A 23,053-nucleotide genomic window follows, 5' to 3' on the forward strand; every position below is an offset into this window, starting at 1 on the left:
CTCTTAGTTTCCACAGGGAAAGAGAGAGTACTGCAGCCAAGAACAAAGAAACCATGAATGCTGAGGGTATCCTGTTAACAGTTGAATTGCAGTAATCATTATGTACTTTGGTTCATTTACAAGAATAATTTTGTTTAAATTCATATGTAGAGGAGGTATATCCATGGAAGTTCAACCTCCTTGGGTATACCATAGCAAGGGACTAAGTACAGACATCCCTCCTTTAGAGCAGCTGGTGCGATTCTGAGAAATGGCCTCCATATAAAAGCACACCAGTGAAAAGCATTTTCCCATAAAAATACATGTACAATACAATGAAAGACAAAAGTCGTGTCGTGAAATTTGGTGAAAACATATGCCGAAGAGCTAAACTTTATTATAGTACCTGTACAGTACACACAGTAGATGCAGCTACACCCATTCAGTTAGCAATATCAATCCTGTGATTAACTTGCTGTATTTAATTTGACAACTAAAGTACAGCAATAGACTTCATTTAGCAGCAAGAGTGGAAGACTTAATTTAGGCATGATGAGGCTTAAATTACAATTAGTAATTTCCCACACTTTATAACAGCTGTTAATCAACACAAAATAATGCTGTAAGTATTTATATGGCATATAAATTCCAAGTATTGCAGTGTAGTACCATACAGTTTCCTTTCAAATAAGCACACAATACATGCAGTATAAAGCTTCCACCAAGTAACCAACCTTTAGGTAAAGTGACAGTGGTCAGCTTCATCTCACATGTGCATTGGGGACTGCCAGTTTCTGTGTCATGGCAGACTGTGCTAAACTGAAATTTGCTACCACTCTATAAGAGGGAAGTACATAATAAAATGAACACTGTGAATGGGGGATACCTGTACTGATCATCCCAAAATTTTTGCTATATGGAGAGAGGTTGTACTCCGAGCTCAATAACACAGCGGTGAGGTTGTGTATTAATAATGTATGTCAGGAACGAATGTTCTGTATCCATGATGAATTTAATTATTAAATACTTTTAATACATAATTTTTGTATTCAATTCTAGCAGAAGAATATTTTGAAGTGTATATATATTTTATTTTATGTGAGGATTCATGGCTTTCAAATAAAACTGATGTGCAAATTTTGACTTTGAACACCTCTCCATCCACCAAATATCTAAATTAGCTTAAACAAATCCAAACTAATCTATAAGTGGCTATAGGGTGAGGTCTCTTGTAATTGTTATAATTAATAGAACTTGCTTCAACCTCCTGTAGTTTTATAAAGTACTGTATACAGTATACTGTACAGGCAGGTAATCTTTTCATTACTTCAGGGAGATGCAGCCCTGCTTTGCCAGCCATTCCCACACTGTGAGTTGGTGTTAGGAAGGGTATTCAGCTGTAAAACTTTGCTTCAACATGTGTGATGGCCACAGGGTCACCAGAATTGTACCCATCCTTTCACCTCTGCTGCATTTTTTTGGCTGGCAACCTGTACCCTAGGTTTGCTGTGGTGAGCAGGAGGACATCTAGTTTTACACAACAGCTACCATCAGGTAATCGCAGCAGACCCATGCCAGTACGGAAAACGGCTATATAATATGACAATAATTATGAGGATATGCTAATTATGTTTTAAAATCTTCTTGTACATCTGCAATGGCAACATAGAGAAGATAATCTTGATAAAACCCACGCAGGAAAAGGGAAACACAGCCGATTTAGCTCCCGGGATTAACTGACAGTGCAATGGCTATGTGCCTTTTTGAAAGCTGAATTAATGAAGGTCAAGGACAAAAACTTGAAGTTAAAGGAAATGATTGCAAGGATGAAGGAGGAAGACACACTAGACAGGAGGAGTCTGTGTCTAACAAGAATACAGACCAATGGAGGGTCGTGAGGAGAGACCAAACTGGTGGTGAACAAAGACACCAAGGAAACGACAACAGCTAAGTGTACTAACTTTTTTAATTCCTTGGCAGATGAAATGGACGGTAACAGTCAAGGGCAAGGCTGACAAGGAAGGTACAAAAACCTTAATTGTTGGTGATTTCCAGGTAAAGTACCTAGATAGAGCTTTCTGTGCCAAAAATAGAAATAGGATGAGGGTGTTTGCCAGGGGCTGGGGTGGGGGATATAGTTGACAGGATGGACAATATCTTGTCTGGTAATGGGAACAAACCCATTATCTGCCTCGGTACAGGAGGCAATGATATTGGCCAGTGAGGAGCTCCTTGATAAGTTCAAGGCAGCTATTGACCAGATTAGGGTGAAGGGAGGGATCCCTATCATTTGAGACGCTCCCATTGATAGTGACGAATCAACCAATGGCGCCCAAATCAGATTCTTAATTCAACAGGAAGCCCGACTCTTTCTTCACCCAATACAGGTTTTATTTGTCATCCTCCGACAGCAGTTTCAGTGTAGCAACTTGTCTGTCCAGGATTTGGCGAGACAATTTCTGTTACCTGGATGGTGTGAACTAAAAGTCCCAAGAAAACATAAGTCCAGCAAGTTAATGGTGGACTTAGTTTCTGCTTGTGAAACTTGGTCCATAACAGGTGGAAGTTGTTTCACACAATGATTGTAAGTCAGTCTTTGTATAATGGGTGGAAATCACTGTCTCTAAATGATGGGTGGAAGTCAGCCTTCAAATAATGGTTGCAACGGGCTGTGCAGATTAGCAATGCCCAGCGGCTCAGACTAGAGGCTGGACAAGTGATTTTTCATATCTGTGTGCAGCACATCCCCAGTGGACAAGTTAATATTATTTTGAGAGGAAGAGAATATTGCAGGAGCTGCGTAACGCAGCCTCCCCTTACAAGTTGAATCAGTGAGGTGGGGGGGCTTGACCTGACGCCATATAGTGACGTGTCACAGCTGAGCTGATCCCCGACTTTTCTTTTCCCACATTGACTTGACCTGCTAAGAAAGCCCAGATGCATGCTACAGCCTCAGTGATGTCACAGCTTATCCCTCCTACTTCTAGTGGTCTGTTCTCACAGTGACCTATTTTGATAATTTAGTATAAAAGCTCCTACAGATTACTATGTATGTAGAGTTGTGTTACAAAATGAAGAGAAAACATCAACATGAAAAAGAAGCAAAGAAAATCGACAAGGTTCTTAAACACCATTGTATTCAGAAGGGTGAGGGTAAAAGGGATTTAGATGCACACAAGTGAACTGTGAGTTGATGGGCACATAAATTTCAAAATTTTTACATTTTGCTGAATTTTTCCCTTAAAAAATGAGCAAGCAAATTTCCTCCAAAATTTGTCAGTGTAAATAAAAAAAAATATTTGTGCAAGTAAATTTCAAAATTCACTTGACCATGAGAGGTAAATATTTCACGTAATCTGTTCAGCTTGGGTTGCAATTTCATTGTTTTTTACATAATGGGTGGAAGTCAGTCTTTGCATAATCGTGAGGAGTCACTGACTTTGGACAAGGGGAAGGAGTTGCTGGCTCTGTATGACAGGTGGGAGTCACTGGCCTTGTAAGATGAGTGGAGGTCACTGGTTTGCATTGACAGAGACTGCTTAAATAACCCAGGTCCCTCTGCTGACTGTTCTTGGCTGTGGAGGATGGTCCTTAGTTTGAGAAACAACCTGGAAAGTTTGTTATTGTCAAAGAGAAAAGATTGACAAAATATCTTCTAATTTTGGAAGCATGTTATTCACCCAGGGTAAAATAGTTGATATTTGAAGTTTTCTTCATTATAAACTTCAAAATCCATTTAATACAAGATGTACTGTGAACTTAAGTTCTTTAATGAACTTAATAAAGTAATACCTAGTACTGTACTGTATACTCTAATCAATATACAGTATATACAGTGTATTTGAAACTGCTCAGTAAATTGTTTTATATATTGTTATAAATTAAAAATAGTCAATAGTTCTGTTTATCTTTGAGACTGCAGCCATACTAATAAATAAATTTAAAAGTGTGCTATAAGTAAATTAAGCCTTATAGTTCTCAGAACAATTAATTTAACAATTTTGGAAAATTCCAATTTCCAAATTGTATTCTGGTTATCTCTTCCACAACGGAATAAAAAGTTATTCACACTACTAATCCCTTTATGTACAGTTGTGAACAAAAGTTTGCTCCCTCCCAAACTTAAGCAGTATCACCCTCAAATGAAATAAAACAGCACACCCTCACGAGACAACAGTAGGAAAAGTCAGTTCGGGGACTCATTCCTGTGATTTGGTCTCATTACGGGGATTGAATTTTTGTTTGCGACTGTACATACCATGGGTACCATTAGCCAGTTATTTAGAGATCCAGGAAAATTAATTTACTAATATAGAAAAGCAAAAGACTCTTAATAGATTTAAAAACATTATCTCTACATCTTTTACACTAAGTAATTCTCCATAAGTACTGTATACAGTAGTACTTTTATTCACATTCTTAAATAAACCAAATTCTGTGATCAGCATTAAACAGGTACAGTATAGGCAGTCTCCAATTTACAAAAAGGTTCTGTTTCTGAAAAACCTTTCATAAATAGATTTTTCGTAAACTGTATCCCATTTTCCCACAGACTCCCATTATAAAAGCCATTATACAGGTATGTTCCTATGGGGGAAGGGGTTCTTAAAATATTTCAAAATGCAGGTAACTCGCATTTTACGCGTGTTTGATTTAAGAGTTTTTGGAATAACGCAATTATTCAATTAATACCAAAAGCTAATTTACACTCATCTATTTTTTAAATAACGCACTCCAGACAGTTTAAATTTGCCGCGCATATTTACCGAGTCTCCTGGCAGTGGAGTCGCGTGTGATACCTGGCGAGGTGCTTGTAAGTTATTACTATAAAGTCGCAGTCATATCAACATCAACGATTTTAATATTATTATTAATAATAATAATAATTATTATAATAAGATAACAATGAAGATTATTACTACTAGTGATGAAGATAATGATGATAATGAAGTATTCTGTACAACAACTGTGACCACGTCTAGCAAGCTTCCCGGGTATTACTTTCTCAGTTCACACCAGTACTACTTTTTCTCTGTGCTCTCATTTGCATTGTGTGTTTATCACGTAACTTTTTAGTGTTACCGGTAAACGCTGTTTTCCCCATTGAGCATGTCTGGAAAATGTTTATCTGCCTCCTCTGGGGCGCCTAAAGCTAAAAAGGCACGAAAAACAATAGCAATGGACGTGAAATTAAATGTGATCACCCGCCTTCAGAGAGGAGAGCATGTGTCGGAGGTTGGCCGTGTGCTTGGTTTAAATGAGAGCACTGTTCGTACCCTGTGCGGTATATGATGGTTCCCATAACCTGTACCATTTACATGTATTCTTATGGGAAAATTATGTTTAATTTACGTGTTTTTGAATTAAGCGGTGGTTTTCAAGAACGTAACCCCCGGGTAAAATGATTTCCGGTGTACATAATAAATGTAAACCAATAATAAATATACTAAGTAATGCATCCAGTACAGTACTGTAATAATTTTATACCTCCGAGAAATCATAGTGTTTGAAACTTACTGAGAAATTGCGCCACTAGTTGTGGTGAAGTGCAAAACTGCGAGGCCTAGCCAGGAGATATGGTTTTAATTTTGAAGTAAAGTAAGTCCATTTCACTGTACATAGTGTACTGTATATATTTTGAGATGTTAGATAAACTTTCACTGGATTTGATTGTTGATGAGATTAAATTGGAAGAATAAATGCTAAACTTATCAATTTAACATTTTATTCTTTCCACTGACATTTGATCAAACTTTGAGATATTAAACACATCAGTTTTGCGAGTGAAATGCCAGTCCTTCACCTAGCAATCTGTGAGCTATGATAACTAAAACTCTAAATGTATTTTATTTGTAACTTTAGTTAACCATTTTTAATACATTAAGTAGAGTACTCTATGTTAATTTCAGTTTAACCTTTTCCTGCCGATTGTCACTCTTTTGAATTTCATTCTGGCTACCGCCAGAAGATTTTATTCAGCTTAGAGAAACCTCCAAAACTCAAAGGGTTAAAACCTATTTCAATTAATTGTCTATACAGGTATAAACTGACCAGGTCTGGTATGGGAAGCCCCGAAATGCTTGTATCAGCACCTCAACGAAAGTTTCTTCTTAACTTTGGATTTTTCTTGCGTAAATCAGTACATGGGATTTTTTTATGTAAATCGAGGACTGCCTATATTACAACACTTGCCTTTTCCATAAGTTTTGTGGTTTTGTCATTCTGTCTCAGTCTACTAGCCACAATCTCTCCACCAAAAACTGCTGCAGAAGTTGCAAAACCTATTACCAACATGAAGAATGCTGCCTGAAAATGTGGATTGTGTTTAATAATAATAATAAAATTAATAATAATAAGAAGAATAAGAATAGCAGCTGGTCTTTTGTTTCTCAGAAGCACCAGTTCAAAACACTACATAGTCAAGGATCTAAGAATACTAAAAAAAATACTTTAAAAAGATCACAAAAAGTGACAGTTTGACTTGTATCATTCATATACCTTTAAGTTGTAACACTTCCTAAAGCCTGTATTTTCCATCACCATACCCTGTTCAGGATCATAAGTTTTCAAAACAGGGAGGACTTATGCTGTTTCTTAAAGGCCTTCACAGAAATAAGGTGCTTCATTGATGCAGACAACTGATTGTACAATCTGGGTGCTGTATACGAGAAGGATCAGGCAGCAAAAGAACATTCCTGTATACTGCTCTAGGCTCTTCAAGGTATGAGGATCATAACTACTATGCACAATCATTTCAGAACTTGTGGTCAGAGGATTCAGTAGATTGGGCAAATACTTAGGCTCATCAAACATAAGTGCCTTAAAAGTCATTAAGCAGAGTTTGAACTCTATCCTACCTTTAATTGGGAGTCAATGCAATTTGATCAAGAATGGGGTAGTGGGAGTCCTCGATGAGAGAGCAAAATTAAGCCTGGCAACCCTGTTAAACACTGTTTGTACTTTCTTCAGTAGATAATTAGGCACTAGTCAACACAAAACAAAATTAGTGAATGTAATAGTGTCACGAGACAATGTCTATCCAAAAACCTACACAGAATATAGATTTCTAATATGAAAGCTTCAACTTTTAACCACTGAGTCTATATGTTCTTTAAAATTAAGTTTCGAGTCCAAGTACACTCCAAGATTACGAACAGAATTGACAGGACTGAGTTGTACTTCCACAAACTTTAAAGAGCCAAAATAATCTGTGCTGTCTCCCCTCTTATTTCCTTGATGACAATAATCTTGCTTTTGCCATCATTTAGCTTTGGTTTTCTCCTAGCCATCCAAATCTTAATATCAGACATCAAGAATTGCAATATCTCCTCAATATCCTCAACATTTATTATTTTCACATAAAGCTGTGTATTATCGGCATAGCAATGGTAGGCAACACCATAAGCAACCAGCAGAAGTGGTCCCTAAACTGATCCCTGTGCGACTCCATATTGCAAAGGGACCGGGTCTGAAATGGTTCCACCAACCATAACACATTGAGATCGTTCTGATAAATAAGAATCAAGCAGTGAGAGTGGTTTCTTACGGACACCAAATGATCAAAGATCCTGAAGCAACAAATGATGATCCACTGTATAAAGGCTACAAAGAGATCCAGCAAGAACAGGGGGGAGGACTTTCCTGTACAAGTGTTTATTACCAAATCATTATGAAATTTGCATTCGGCAGTTCTAGTTGAATAAGAGGGATCAATTTATTTCTCTGTAGCAGAGGAAATAACTTATATGAATACAAAAGCTAAGTAACAAACAGAATCTCAGAAACCTGGTGTCACATAAATGATGTTGTTAAGGAAATACTCTTGAACTGCCTTTTTAACCCATGACATGACTACACAAATAGTATATGGTTCCATTATTGGCCAATATCTAAAGTACTAACCAAAATTCATCAAGATCATTTGACCCAGATTTGAGATAAAATTTATTACCTGTAAGTGCTGAATCTTAATGGCTGTTGGTCCAGTCTCACTCGTGGGGGAGTTGTTCTTGGCAACCTTGTTCACTTCATTATCTGCCCACTTGTACACCAGGCCAGCCTCTGTCAGTCGTAGAAGACTAAGAAAGGGGATAAAATTGTGTAAACAGACAAACACAGAGATGAAAGAAGAATGAGGAAACGTGTTTGTATTTCTGAAATCTCTACCTTAATGTAAGCATGAACACCGTTCACTTTCATCGGGATATTAAATATAATATACATTGAAAACAAGAAGAACCCTCACATATTGCTGAAAACTTCCTTGAAGGGTGAGCCACTACTGCAGGCAATTCCATAACCCTGGGGTAAGAAAGTTTCACGGGCGATGTAATAATTTGCACGTCCTTGCTGTGTGGCTATCAGCTCAGAGTTGAGCTGGGCATTGATGTATACATATTTCTGCTTCAGGATCTGCCATGGGGAAAAATACTTTGAGTAAAGTGTCTCTTATATTCTCTGAAAATAATTAAAAAAAAAAAAAAAAATAGAGCTGATCAATGTACAGTTGTCACCGTTAATAACGGGCACAGTGGCTGGCGTGTCTAGTGAGATGAGGCACCACCGCCCACAAGGACAACGAATTGTAGTCAGTGACATTCTACTAATCTACTTGGTAATCTATATTAAAACTATAATCTTGCAGGAAATGCACACATTCACAAACAGGGACGGCGGCTGCTTATTTACCATCCTTGGTCTGGTTAGTATAGCGAGGGTAGTACTGTCCATTCTGCTAGCTTTACTATGATGTAAACAATCAGTGGTGCCACATCTTACAACCGTACAATCAAAGAAAAAAGTCGCATTACACTTATCGCGCCTGATGTTCTGAAACCCAAGATAAAGAATTTGGGTAAAGTTCCGCGTTCAGACTCAAACCTCGAAGCTTCACTGTCACTTTACCCAAATTCTTCGTCATGGGTTTCGGAACATAACGCTAGGGGGGGGTGTAACACGACTTTTTTTCTTTAAATGTACAGTACATCTGCCCTACAATCTAACGCATGTTACAGTATATCCAAGAAACTAATTTCAGCTAATTTAAAACTATTGAAATACTGTATAATGAAACCTACGTATATAAATAAAAGTATACAATAGCCTCAGATTATTCCACAGCTTTTTCTTCTGCGGCTACCTAATTACTACCATTTTGCTATATAAAGCTTGAGAAATATATAATTTCTTAATATTATAAACGTTTTTATTTTTAATTATCTATACTGTACTTCACGTGGTGGGAAGTGACTGTGTGGATGTCATCCCGAACCAATGCATGATCACCCAATACTACACAATAGCTCCACTGTGAGCCATGATAACTAAAACACTACCGTATATGTATTTTATTCTAAGCATAGTTAGTACACGGCAAGCCCTGAGATGCCTGTGTTAGCATCTCAGCATCATCTGATGTTGTGAAAATTAAAAAATCTTAATTTTAGTTTTTTAGTTTTTTATTTAAACTTGGGGACAATTTCTTTCCTAACTCGGTATTCTCATAAACTGGATCTTCGTAAATCAGGGGCTGCCTGTAATATTAGGAAAACTTATCCCTTGTCATTTTTAGGTATTTTCATGAAGTAAGAATGAATTTATCTTCTATAGAAGATTTTCCTCTAGTTCGTAGTTACCATACATAACTCTCATCTACTTTTACTCCCAATTCTATGGGTCACTGGGTCGGTCAGAAGCAGTATGGTTGTGATGTACTGTATTGTGTTATCTTTTTTGTGTGCAATTTTCTTAGCCTTTGTACTGTATAGTAATATTTATTTTTCAAGGTGTATAGGAGTGCTACATTTCTTGGTTGTGCTTAGTAAACAATTAAACCTTTTAAGTTTTATTTGGTGAATTCTTTGGGGTCTGATATTTTTTTTATTTCACCAAGGTTCTCTCTCCTTTTCTCGCAAAATATCCTGAGGCTACTGTACAGAACTAAGATACTGTAGTATGGGTATCTGGAATAGATGATGTAGCACTGTAGGTCAGTGACAAAATATCTCTGAAATTGTATGAAAAAATGTAGTACTGTACTGTACCAAGAGAATCATATAGGGGTGGTATACGGGTGTTGGTGGTACAGTGGTAAGGCGTGTAACTCTCACCAATAAGTATATCAAGGGTTCAAGCCTCGGCCCCAGACACAAGTGAGAGACCCTACCAAACATCACAGGTTTCTGTACTAACACTGGATCAAGGAAAGTATATACTTTCCTTGCACTGGATAGACCAACCGCCTGAACGGCTAGTAAGCTGATAAGTGGCGAAAATTATAAAAAAGCCACCTAAAAAGTAAGAGTCAGTGGATATTAAAGTTGCTTTAGTGGAGGAGGTGAAGTTAAAAAGCTGTTAAGGAATATTGAAGCTCTTAATTCTCTAAGTCTCACGTACCTGTAACATGAGTTATGATAATGGAAGTACAGTATTGTAGATCATGAGAGGCAGGAAAAAGGTAAAGCGGAGATATAAAAACAGAAAGAGAAGGGTGTGAGCATGTATGTATGTGTGTGTGTTGGTTATAGGATTTGACCACAAGTCATCTCACCATATCAAAGCCACTGGCTGGCGTGGAAAGAAAACTCTGGTCCCGATCCTTATGGTTGAACAGCTTCCACACTTCATGGTAGATTCCACTGACTGCCCCCTATAATAAAAAAGAACTGATAATACTTTTTCCTAGTATAAACCAGTCCACTAATTCCATGACGTGCTCAAGTTATTTGGTTCAAGGCTGGTGATGAATGATACAGTACTATTTTGTGTAATTCCACGTAATAACGTTAAATTGTAAATAAAACCTCCTAGCAACTTGCCCTGCGGAGCTGTAAAGTACATTAGGATATTCAGGTAGTGGGTTGGAGTGAATTCAACATGAAATAGGCTTGACAGTGGTAGATCATGGATTATCACAATAATTCATATAATCCATGATTCACATGTCTAAAAATATAAACAGTGGTGTTGGTTTATTGCTATTATAAATACAGTTGGGTCTTCATTTACGCGGTCAAATGAACCTGTGGAGTACCGCGTAAAACGAGAAACACGTAAACGAAATAACAGAACATTTGGGATTAATTGAGAATAGAGAATGGGCCGACCCCCAAACTTCACTTTTTCCCGACACAATACGTACGTTGCAGTAAAAATAACATCTTAATTTTATGATAGTATGCACACATAATTAATAATTAAGAGAAATATCAATAACATCAGGTTTTTTAACACTTACGTTAGTAGAAAAGCTGGGTCGGCACACGTGGATGGCTGCTGGTTCCGAGGTACAGGGCAGATTAGTTACCCTACGGTGAATCACTTTCACTCCTCGCAGAGGTTTGCAGGGCCTCCCAGACAAACCCCTCAAAGTCCATATCGTCACTATCACTATCACTGACTTGGGCTGGCTGTGGTTGTGGTGGGTTGCGGACGAGGAAGTCCTCAATACTATGTTGACGACTAGCATTGATGTTGTCGAGATAGATCTGGATATACGGCTCCATAAATTTCGTCAGATGTTTATTAGACACTTCATACCGATGCTTGTCTGGGTCGTTGTCAAGGATGAGCTTAAGTTTCTCCCCCAACTCGATGATTTCCTTCACATTATCATGGCTTGGTCCAGGTAATTCAATGTTTTTCTCTGGTGGTGGGGATCCCGCGGCAGCCATTGTGAGTTGTGAGGGGAATAGCGGGCACAAGAGAGAACTGTATACGCGGACTGAGAACAATGAGATAGGCCCTGCTAGGTCAGCGACTTCTTCCCTCCCGTGGCAGGGCACGTCATATTACATTAAACCAATCATAGCTAGCGGGGGAGGGAGGTAAGGATGCGTGGCCCAATCACAGTCCGATACGTCATATGATGTCACCGATAACGCAACAGCGACATACTCTGCGCCCCTCCCTGTGCCGCTTCCCCCCGCTTGTGGTCAGGCATGGTGGGAGATGGTGGGAGGTTTGAATCCAAAATAGCATGCAGCTGGACCGCCAGCTGCTCTCCCCGTAAATGACCAAATTTACCGTGTAATTGAAGTATTTAAATTCTGGCAAGGCACCACGTAAATGACCAAACGCATAAACCAAAACCGCGTAAATCCAGACTCAACTGTAGTCTCTTGAGCCTATGTAGCCACCTGATGGTTTCACCGAGTTGAGAAGAGTTCACTATATCTCGTCAACTACTTTTAATTCTGCTAAATTAGATACAGTATTGTCAAGTATCGAGACATTGCTCATGGAAAATTCCTCAAACATACGAGTAAAGTGATCACCTCCTTCGCGCCCGCGCTACGGAGGTCTTTGGAGGGGGGGTGTGTTACGAACCCCTCCACCCAGCACTACGAACCACGCCATCTATTGTCTTGATCTACCTACCCAGCACCACGAGCAACGCCATCTAGGGACGAGACACGAGTATGACTCGTCTTAGTTAACACTCCGGGGTTTCCCTTCTCCATATCCTGGTTGTTGCGTCACTTCCTCCAAGTCTTCTTTGTGAGCTCCAATTCGAGGAGAGAGCACTTGGCTCTGGGAAGTGACCACAGGATCATCTATCCTCTAAACCTACGGTGCAGTGACTACCTACCGTCTTCTACAATACTCAGCCTTACTCGTCAGCCATCTCAGCTCCTCACTTAAGTATTTGTATCTTGTATTGCCTCCCCCACGTCCACTTGCTTCAAGATTGTTTTATGTTTTATTAATATGTATATACTGTTAATGTTTAGGTTAAGTTTGGTTAAGGGTAATTTATAAGCTGAATATTTTGTTAAGGGATTTATGGTACTCTATTATACACAACGAAAACTCGCATCCTTTGTCTACCCTTTTATAGTCCGATTGTCTTTGTTTTTTTGTTGTTGTTACCTGTTGGGATCTGGGTAGACGTATAACTATATTCTAAATCCCCAACTCGTAACAGAAGCGACACCCTGGTGCCTGTCTTCGTTGCCGCTACTAACCCATCAGATGCTACGTGGAGCAAAAAATTCAGCCACTCATCAATAGGAATAAAAAAGTGACGTCACCAAAGCCACGCCCCAGTACGAGTTGATATAAATGCCATGCATAGCTGAGGAAGGCATTCACTCCTATACCCTCGTGTGACCAACCAACTTATTGGCTCATCTTACACTAACTTATTTCATAATTTTTTTTTTTTACGGGGAATAGCCCACCCGGGCACAGGTCATCGACCCACAACGGGGTCGGGGCGAAAAAATAAGAATAGAAAGAAATTAAAAATAGAAAAGGAAAAGGTTATATTAATCTACACCACGAAGATGCCGGAAAACCAGCTTTTTAAAGTAAGACAGACTGTATGAGTATGGAAATACAGAAGAAGGCAGAGTATTCCACAGTTTGGATATGTGAGGAAAGAAGGATGTACTCTAATGGGTAAGTCTAGTGTGACCGACATCCACAGAGAAACGGTGGGCACTGTGGGCAAGACATGTGTTATGAGCCCACGGCCTCGCCAGCGGTACACAGGATCCACCAAACACTGGCCTTTAAAGTACCTGTAAAAGAGGGAGTGAAGCAAACAATGCAGCGAAGAGAAAGGGAAGAAAGAGTGTCAACTAAAAGAGCAGAGTCAATAAGATGAAATGCCTTTGATTCCACCCTATCTAACAGTTGGGCAGAAGAAGAGCCACCCCAGATATGAGAGCAGTACTCCAAGTTAGGATGAATGAATCCCTTATATACTTGAAGCAACTGCTCAGGAGTGAAGTAGCTACAGCATCTGTACAGCATTCCCAGCTTTTGGGAGGCAGCTTTAGCAATGTTGTGGATGTGTGGCTTCCATGACATATTAGAGGAAATGGTGAGGCCTAGCATATCTATTTTAGAATTTGGCAGAATGATTGCGTCCTGAAATGTGATTGGTGGGAGATCATCTAATTTGGAAAGTGTAACTGGTAAATACTGTGTTTTATTAGTATTGAATCTAACCAAGTTTCTACCTCCCCATTCGGAGATGCTGCACAGATCCGCATTGATAGATGAAATGATATCAGCTCTAGAAACAGATCTGGTTTGAGAATTAGGGGCAAGGGAAAAATGTGAAGAAGAGTGAAGAGTAGAGTCATGAGCGTAAGAAGGGATATAAGTAGTCGTAATGTGAGGTAAATCATTGATAAAAAGAAGGAAGAGAGTAGGTGAAAGATCAGAACCCTGTGGGACACCACTATTGGTAGAGAGTGAGGAAGCGATTCCTCGACAACAACTGCCATGGATCAGTTCTCAAGGAAGCTAGAAATTAGAGAAAAAAGAGGGGGGGGGGAACCATAAGAGGGACGTTTAGAAGGCAAAGACTTGTGCCATACCCTGTCAAATGCTTTGGAGATGTCGAGGGCTACGACGACAGTTTCCCATAATCCGTAAGAGGATGACCAAAGATGGGTGCAATAGGAGAGCAGATCACCAGTAGACCTCGCCTGGCAAAAGCCATACTGGTGATACAAGAAAAGAGAAAGGCGTTTAAGGTGACGGAGAAAATGAGGGCTTAAGAATGGTTAAAATATCTTGGAGAGGGATGAAGATAGGGCAATGGGGCGATAGTTAGAGGAATTGGAATGGTCACCCTTCTTCGGGATGGGCTGAACTGAGGCATGCTTCCAAGAAAAAGGAAAAGTTTGGGTTTTGAGGCAAAGGCGAAAGAGGCGAGCAAGCACAGGGACTAGAATTTCAACACATTCCCCCAGAACACGAGGGAGTATTCCGTAACATCAATATGTATTACTGATATCATGCAAAATATGCGAAGAATCAAATCATTATGCGCAGTTAAAATTGTGTATAGCAAGCATATCAGAAGGAATTAGCAGATATATGTTACTAAGCCTATTATGAATCAACCAAAACCAAATAAGTGTTAAGCCATAAAAAAAAATGTGTTATTCAGTAAGCTGGATTATCAAAACTTAGTACTGGGATACACTATCGCCATCTACATCACTGTCCCTTTCTGTGTCCATATCGGTAACATTATTGCTGTGAATACCATTACAAGACCCACATGCTAGATAACATTACAATCCAAACCTCCTGCATCCACAACGACGAGTGTCACATTTATTTTTACAGTTACAATGTATGGCATCCAGAAGGTAAGCTGGAGTTGGCTGTAAATCTGTAGAGACTGGGACCATCTTATTGTCACGTATCATCTATCCCTATTCCTCTGGAGGTAAATCTCTCTCAGACCACTGATGAACTTGATGGAAACGAAGGCTGTGATATTGGGCAGCAGCAGATGTTGAAGGCAGGATTCCTTTTGGTGGAAAATTCTCAATCTGAGATTGTCTAGAGTATTTCCAGGTTCACCATGATACAAGGATACTAATGCATTTTCCCCAGCCTTGATTATACCACAACAATCTACTTCTGTGGACCACAATATAGCAGATTGTTGTCGGAAGTACAGACTGCATTTAGTCCATTCCAGGGCAGTGGGTTTGCCAACACCAAACGAGCAGGACATGGTATCACACCCCAGCATAGCAAGAATGAACAGAAGATTGTCATATATTTCCTTATCAAGTGACTACTGAACATGTCCGATATTCCAGCACCTTGTTGGTTTCTTTGACTGTAGGTTCTGCTCTGGCTGGAAGTACAGCTTAAAGTGGATGTCCTTTGCCCGACTGCAAAGCAAAATAAGGTCTGTCTCATTTCCAACCAAGACTGTGTCGCGCTTTCTGGCCAGTGCAATAGCAGTGCGAGGGATCTAGATATCAGCATCTGCTCTGGCATGACGTATGTCACAGCCTTCTCGCTCCAGTCTGATGCTGACCATGCCCACGAATTGCTGCCTATTCTCAGTGTTGGATAAGAACTTCACTTTACGAATTGTACATACCACATCACCGGTGAATCGCACTGTAGGACCTGGATCACCTTTGGCTTGCCTTGCTTGAACTCCATCTTTTGTTGTAGGACCAGAACGATATCCGTCAAAGATGATGGTAGCCTGACAAAGTTTTACTGTTACATAGCGAGTAAAATTATTTATTATAATATCCTATGTTTCACCAGTCTCCCATGGAACTCGATGAAGGAGAATGTATTGGATATTTTCAGGCAAGCTGTCTTCTTTATTTGGCATTTCCTTCCACAAAACATCGGCCAGTGGAGGCTTGTCAGCTTCTAGTAGTACGTGATGTGAACTGAAAAGAGCTGGAGGGTATTGTAGCTGAAAAGCTCATGTTGAAACACTAGGTCCAGTTCACCAGTGTTTGTACCAACTGTGACTAGCCACTGAAACCGTAGTTGAGGATCGATTGATACAGACTCAAAACCAACACGTAAAGTAGATATCTTCGCCATGTTAATGACCTGACTTTCCTTTTTAAAGATGTACTCAAGGACATTTTGACCCAACATCCCATCCAGAATCTTCTGTCCTACAATAACAGCCATGCCAGTATTCACATCATCTGCAGCACAAACACTGTAAAGTGTTGTAAATGGCGAAAATGGGGTTGTAGAAGATAGAAAGGAGATAAGCTTCTCAGTATCGTGAACATCGCACTCTTGACGTGCACGGGACACGACCTTAAGTTGATCACTGGAGTTGCATGTTATGATTCACCTCTGCATATGATGCTGAATTAGACAACAGTCATATGACTCTTTGGTTCTCTGTTATCCCTCGTCTTCTGGTCAGTACCCTAGTTGTTTTCAGGCTTCTCATTAAGGCTTGTTCTATAACGAAGTCAGAAGACAGGTCTCCCCAGTACCTATCTGAATGCCTCACCACATGAAGACGATCTGAGAAGATTTTGTGTACCTCAGGGTGTTCTACTGATAATCGTGACATGCGCGGCAAGTAAATGTAGATGGACTTGGTGTATGAATTATGTCCTGCTGCTGCAAGGTAAGGAAGCACATCTTGCAGGACTCGTACATGAAGGGCCCAGTCACCGATACGTTCTGACCTCAGAACTATTCTGATAAATGCACCAGTCATCAAAACGTTTGGAGTTTATAACTACAAGTACCAAACACAGTCCACAGAACATGCATTGCAAAAGCAAAGTACACCATCCCCTAAGTATAAGTTATTCTGAATTAAAATATGTGAAAGTAGCAGAAGTAAAAGCCAAGACAAAAAGTATTTTAGCAGAAAAGATGATAAACTTAAGCTGTCCACCACCATCTTATTGTCATGTTGTTTATATACAATACCATATCTCAATAAGCAGTAAAATTATCAGGATATTTAAGGCAAAATATAGTCCAAAAACATAGATCTGCTGTTGAATTACTGTTAACAGTTGCTTTATAATTAGTGATTGAGAAAATATAAATTAGCTGTATGAAGCTATGAACCTGTATATTTTCTGCAATATTTCAATCGGTTTACCGTGAATTGTTTAATTATTATTGAGTGTCTTATTTGTGTTTATGTGGGATTCGGAGCCCAAAATAAAGTGTCAAGTTTCCCACCACACCTAGTCAGATACACTACTATTGGAACTAGTGGTGGGTTTGGCCTACTTTGAGCGTAGATTGACTGGACTAATCAGGTACTCGCAGCAAATCCATGCAAACATGAAAAATGGCTGTAAAATGTTGTTGATAATGATTGCCAAAAATAAAAGTCACCTTGAATGCATCTTCAAAGCTGGAGTCACGGGTGGTACCAATGGTGTAGCCATCATGGTGAGCCTGTGCTAAGTGCTCTAGAGAGTCGATAGGCTTCTCAAATGCTGGGACCGCCAGTACCGCTGTTAATGTTCCTGAATACATTGCTGGAATTATATTTATAAATTAATATGATTCTAAGGAATTGGTATCTAGTGTTTATATGTTGTTTACTTATGTATATTGGCAATGCACATGCTGTTAAATCAAAGTATATACAGTATTGTACTGTACTGTAGTTTCAAAATCAATTATGCCAATAGAAAATATGGGGTTAAGTTTCTAGTCTCCAAATATTATCCTAAAATTCACATAAAAACCCCAAATAAAAGATAATAATCAACCGATATGTTATCTAAGGTAAACGCACCTGAAAAAGAACTCGATGAGTACAGTATTATTTATATATATATATATATATATATATATATATATATATATATATATATATATATATATATATATATATATATATATATATATATATATATATATATATATATATATATATATATATATATATATATATATATATATCATATATATATATATATATATATATATAGTGAAAACGTGGATAAGATAAATCTTGATAAAATCACTTGTTTTTCATAGGAGATATATATATATATATATATATATATATATATATATATATATATATATATATATATATATATATATATATATATATATATATATATATATATATATTTCATGTAGATCCACAATGAAAACGTGATAAGATAAATCTTGATAAACGGAAAAGGAAACGGCACCTAGCTTTCGCTTATTCAAGACCAAAGCTAAGGTGCCCGTTTTCCAGTGATTTTATCAGATATATATATATATATATATATATATATATATATATATATATATATATATATATATATATATATATATATATATATATATATATATATATATATATATATATATATATATACTGTATATGTGTGTGTGTGTGTGTGACGTAAAATAAGCAAAAAAACTAGACGCTGCCAAGTAGGGGAGAAAATGGAACTTGGGAAGGAGAGGGAGAGAAAGGGTACATATAACAGTATTCCAACAGCAATAGGGGTAACACGCATATCTCTCATGACCGTGTCCTCGGTTCGTTCCCCAGTCTAGGTCAGATGTGAGAAGGGTGTTTGCTACCTAATTTGCCTTATTTACCTAATGGCCACTCTAGAGGATTCTTCCTGTATTAATACTGGACAATGAAGGGCATAACAAAGAACACACCAACTGCCCAAATAGAGAGTAATCTGGTAAATAGTGGAAATAGTGAATCAGTACAGGTTTTAGTTCTTCATGAATTATTTACTAGGACTTCACTGATTGACACATTCACTTCATCAGAACAGCAGCTTTGACGACTGTCCAATTTATGTCGTCCGACAATAAAAGTCCAAATGCTAACATGCTTTGTTACAGACGCATGACCTGACCCCTCCGATGAACCCACACACACCCACATGTAAGAGTCGGGAGTTTAATTTTCCCAATTGTAAACACAGTTTTCTTCTGTTACACTTGTGATTTGTTCAAATTTTGGCCACATTATTTACAAAATATATATACTGTATCCTTGAATACCTTTCAACAAATTAATATTATAATTTCCCCATACAAAATACTTATGACTACTCTGAAGAGTAATTTGCGATATTTCCCAATGTTTGGTATTGCAGATGGGTCGAAAATCAAGCAAATGGGAATGACTAATTCTTCTTGATTGTGTCATGTGTGTACAGGCATATGCTGGTGTATGCATTTACCTGTGTATGTGTTGCATATGTGTGTGCTTGTATTATAAAAGAATAAGTTAAGGGTTCGATTCCTACTTGGCCTGGGAACACGTGAGAAGGGTTGTTATCTAGCATGACCCTACCACACATCACAAGTTTCCTCCGGGCACTCCGGTTTTCTCCTGTACTAACTACTAACACTGGATAAACCAACCACGAGAAAACTGACAAGTGATGAAATGATAAATAGAATGTCCCATTGAAAGAAAATAATCATGAATAAAATAAAATAAAATTTTTGGATGTTATGAACATCTGAAGACTTACTCGCAGTCTTGCATATTTTTCTTATTTTCCATTAGCAAGCTACTTAGTATTACAGACTTTCATCTGGGGGTACATTTTTCACCAAGTTATACCAGAGCCAATGCATGTCCGGTACTTGCCAAAAGTACTTAAGAGGGACTTGAACAACTGTTAAGTGGCCAACATACTGATCAGATATGGAGTGGATAAAGAATCGACCAAATACTGACAAAAATTGAAACTGGGCCCTAATAGGCCTAAAAGCCCACTGAGGAGGGGTACATTTACAGCATAGTACAGCATATTGGATAACCTTTATTACTCAAGAAGACAGTGAGGCTGGTACTGCACTCAACTGCATTCACTTCCACAGCTGTAAAGTCAGGTAACAATTCACAGTTGGGTGAGCTACTGTAAGGTTGCCCCAATCAAAAACTGGTCGCGTTTTGCGTGCCAATTTGCAGGAATACAATATTTATACAAAGTGAAGAACCTATCTATACATCAAGTGGTTTAGATTTCAGAGATCAATAACACCTATTGATCCCAAGATATAGAAGATTTTTTGGTCAGCCTCACCATATATATAGAAACAGAAGAGGTACCAGAAGAAGAAGATGAAACGAAGGCTCCAGTGAGGGAAGTGATGTCGATGTTCTGCACCATCAGGTTCCTGTACATGTTGAAGCTAAGGCTCTGCATTGAGTGGTGGACATGGTCCTTCTTCCCCACATACACTATCATTATGTGGCTCACTACATACAGCACTGGGCCCACCAGTGCTGTCACCACACAGATGCAAATCCATACCTGTCAAGGCAAAACCATACATGTGATTTCTTAGATTTACTTCAGACTACACAGTTGGAACAGGAGTAGGTGGACTTAACTTTGTTGTTATGTAGCTCTAGCTTTTAACCCACTCCTTAAATAGGGAGACAGCTTATCAAAAACGCATCCCGTATTCGATGGTCCTGCTTTTATGATAATATTTTAAGTCTCAGAAGCAGCCCTGGTCTGATATAATTGTATATGTAAGCATTTACTCCTTAACATATTTTTCATGTATGTTTAATAAATATTCTAAAATTTCATACCTTTATATCCCAATTCACTTAAGCAGACACCATGTTAAAGTGGACAGTGTACTAGTTTAGTCTTTCAGAGTGTTCTCATTGCTGATGTTATAATATAAACAAATTTGGGAACTGGACACAGAAGCTTTAGGGAAAAATTGCCAAATTAGGGATCTTAGGTAAACCTTACTAGAGTTGGAGCCTCAGTATAAAAACAAGTCCAGAGCATCACATAACCACCGGTATGGTCAAGGGAAGGAGCACCCTGTTCCCAAGTAAAATTAAAGGTAAAAGAGGATATAAGATCTCATTAATAACAGTTATTGCTTCAAGGGTTTGTACCTGGGCTGTGAAGGGAGAAAAAAGACAGCAAAGGCTCGATTTTTCCTTTTAGGCATTTGACACCAGTGTTGTGGACTCCATATAGTAGGGAGCAGTGAAGTCAACCACTGTCTCAATGCCTAGAAGAGAGTTATGCAATTACAGACAAGAAAGGAAAATATGGCTGAAGAAAGTCTCCCTGTCTGGATGTGTAAACAATGGAACAAAGTGAAGATTCTGAATTGATAGTTTTCATATATGCCATGAGTGCAAACTGTGTACATGAAGGACAAATCAAAATTTTACTTGTAAATAACGGTATGGGATACAAATGGAAGAAACGCTGAAAACAACGGGAAAGGTTACTGGAGGAACATATCGTTGTATATGTGTCGTATCTATAAGAACAGAGAAAGTGTAGCATTACAGTAAAGCAACAAATGAATCTGTGTGGGTTGCTGAAGTAAACGAATGTAGGGAAAATGGCACAAGAGAAAATGGCACCGGAAAAAAGGCATAATCATCAGACTTGGAAGAAATGGCACAATAATTTTTATTGACATGTTTTCGCTAAAAGTTTATAACCTAACCTATGCATGCCGTAGCTCATTAGCTCCTTTGTGGTGCATGACCTCGAAGTGAAACTTGTTCTATTTTTCCAGTGCCATTTTTTCTGAGTACCGAAGTAAATATCCCGCAGCGATGTTTACAGAAACCAGTTAAAAGTCCTGAATGCTTTGAGCCCTGAAAAAGACCTATTTCTGATGAGTGAAGACCTGATTAGACAGTATGTGATATCTCCCTTTACAGACCTCAAGAAGACCAATATGTGATGGCCTACTTCCTTCCTATTCGTGGAAGACATGGAATTATGATAGGAAAGGCTTCATTTTAAAGGCTTCTCCATCATAGACCTAAAGAGGACTTACTTGTCATGGAATAATGAGATGAATCATCAAATTATTTATGGATTTCTCCATATATCTGAGGAAAACCTACTTGTAATTGTGAGCTCACAGAGTGTGGCATGTGCCGCTCGGCCACCTGACCCACCAGACCAGTGATGCTCCCATCAGGTTGTGGTCCACCCCAATTGTCATCTGGAGATCACCCGAAACCTGCCAGTGACACAAAGCTACACCAGCCATCCATCATACAGATATACCTAAGCCACCATACAAACCTTTTATAACTATAATTTATCACAGCATTACTGCACTCAATTCATCTCTCATTATAAAGCACAATACTCAACTTTTGATAGATCTTCTATTACACCATTTACTCTTATTTTCAATGGGGTAAGGTGGGAAACGTCATAATAATCCTCATTCCAGACAACCGAAGCTTCACTGAGTCAGACATATGTGCACATATATATAATAATAATAATAATAATAATAATAATAATAATAATTAACGGTTTATTGAAAGAGCTTGGCAGCCAGAAGGCTGAAAATATACAGTTACATATTTGGGGAATGGGTTTCAAATTACAAATAATATACAAAAAACATAAGTGATATAAATAAGATATATAATAACTAGATGGGAAACGCTCAAACTACAGCATTTCAACATAGTGACAGTGCAAGAAGTAGTATTTACTGGGAGTGAATACACTGGTTTATTAAAAGTTATTGATAATTTATAATGGTTGGGACTGGCTGTTCTTATAGCTAATTGGGTTCTGCAGTATGGGCTGGATGCGTTGTGGTGTCGAACAGCAATTCTCGGGAGGGATCTCAGGTGGTAGTAGAGCGTAATGTAGGATGGTGCAGAAGCTTCTTACCAAATTTGCAGATGAGGTGTGGTGATGGTCAGAGAGTCGAAAGGGTCAGTGCTGAGAGCTTCTTGATATGTGGAGAAGGAAGGAGAGAATGATCTTGCATGCCCTCTTTTGCACTTTTCTAGTGTTTACTGTGTGGCGTTTAGGGAGGAAGACCAGGTGGGGGACAGGTGAGC

General features: G+C 38.6%; 2 protein-coding genes across 2 annotated transcripts in view; both read right to left on the reverse strand.

The window, feature by feature from the left end:
- Positions 1–360: 360 nt before the first annotated feature.
- Positions 361–21,130, reverse strand: LOC121859164 (glutamate receptor ionotropic, delta-1-like). The gene is made up of 8 exons (XM_042355912.1): positions 21,110–21,130; positions 20,271–20,501; positions 17,593–17,738; positions 10,529–10,627; positions 8,225–8,391; positions 7,931–8,057; positions 6,172–6,285; positions 361–3,587 (listed from the first exon to the last, which is right to left on the reverse strand). Exons 3-8 carry the CDS (start codon positions 17,734–17,736, stop codon positions 3,519–3,521), a joined length of 720 nt encoding a protein of 239 aa, XP_042211846.1. The 5' UTR covers positions 17,737–17,738; positions 20,271–20,501; positions 21,110–21,130; the 3' UTR covers positions 361–3,518.
- LOC121859191 overlaps positions 19,762–23,053 on the reverse strand; it is a 37,380-nt gene continuing 34,088 nt past the window's right edge. The window contains exons 12-14 of the mRNA XM_042355939.1: positions 22,088–22,188; positions 20,271–20,501; positions 19,762–19,959 (exon numbers count right to left, since the gene is read on the reverse strand). Of these exons, the coding sequence (XP_042211873.1) occupies positions 19,762–19,959; positions 20,271–20,501; positions 22,088–22,188 (530 nt within the window). The remainder of the gene's footprint in view (positions 19,960–20,270; positions 20,502–22,087; positions 22,189–23,053) is intronic.

Source organism: Homarus americanus, unplaced genomic scaffold, assembly GCF_018991925.1.
Source record: "Homarus americanus isolate GMGI-L3 unplaced genomic scaffold, GMGI_Hamer_2.0 scaffold50924, whole genome shotgun sequence".
NCBI lineage: Eukaryota > Metazoa > Arthropoda > Malacostraca > Decapoda > Nephropidae > Homarus > Homarus americanus.

Bases quoted from the DNA above. Each gene is read 5' to 3' on its own strand.
- LOC121859164 (XM_042355912.1), bottom strand. From the start codon at position 17,736: ATGTATTCAGGAACATTAACAGCGGTACTGGCGGTCCCAGCATTTGAG. The intron at 10,628-17,592 runs GTGACTTTTATT...TTTTTATTATAG, and splicing joins GCTTTGAAGATGCATTCAAG to GGGGCAGTCAGTGGAATCTA. The intron at 3,588-6,171 runs GCAAGTGTTGTA...CAAACTTTCCAG, and splicing joins CCACAAAACTTATGGAAAAG to GTTGTTTCTCAAACTAAGGA.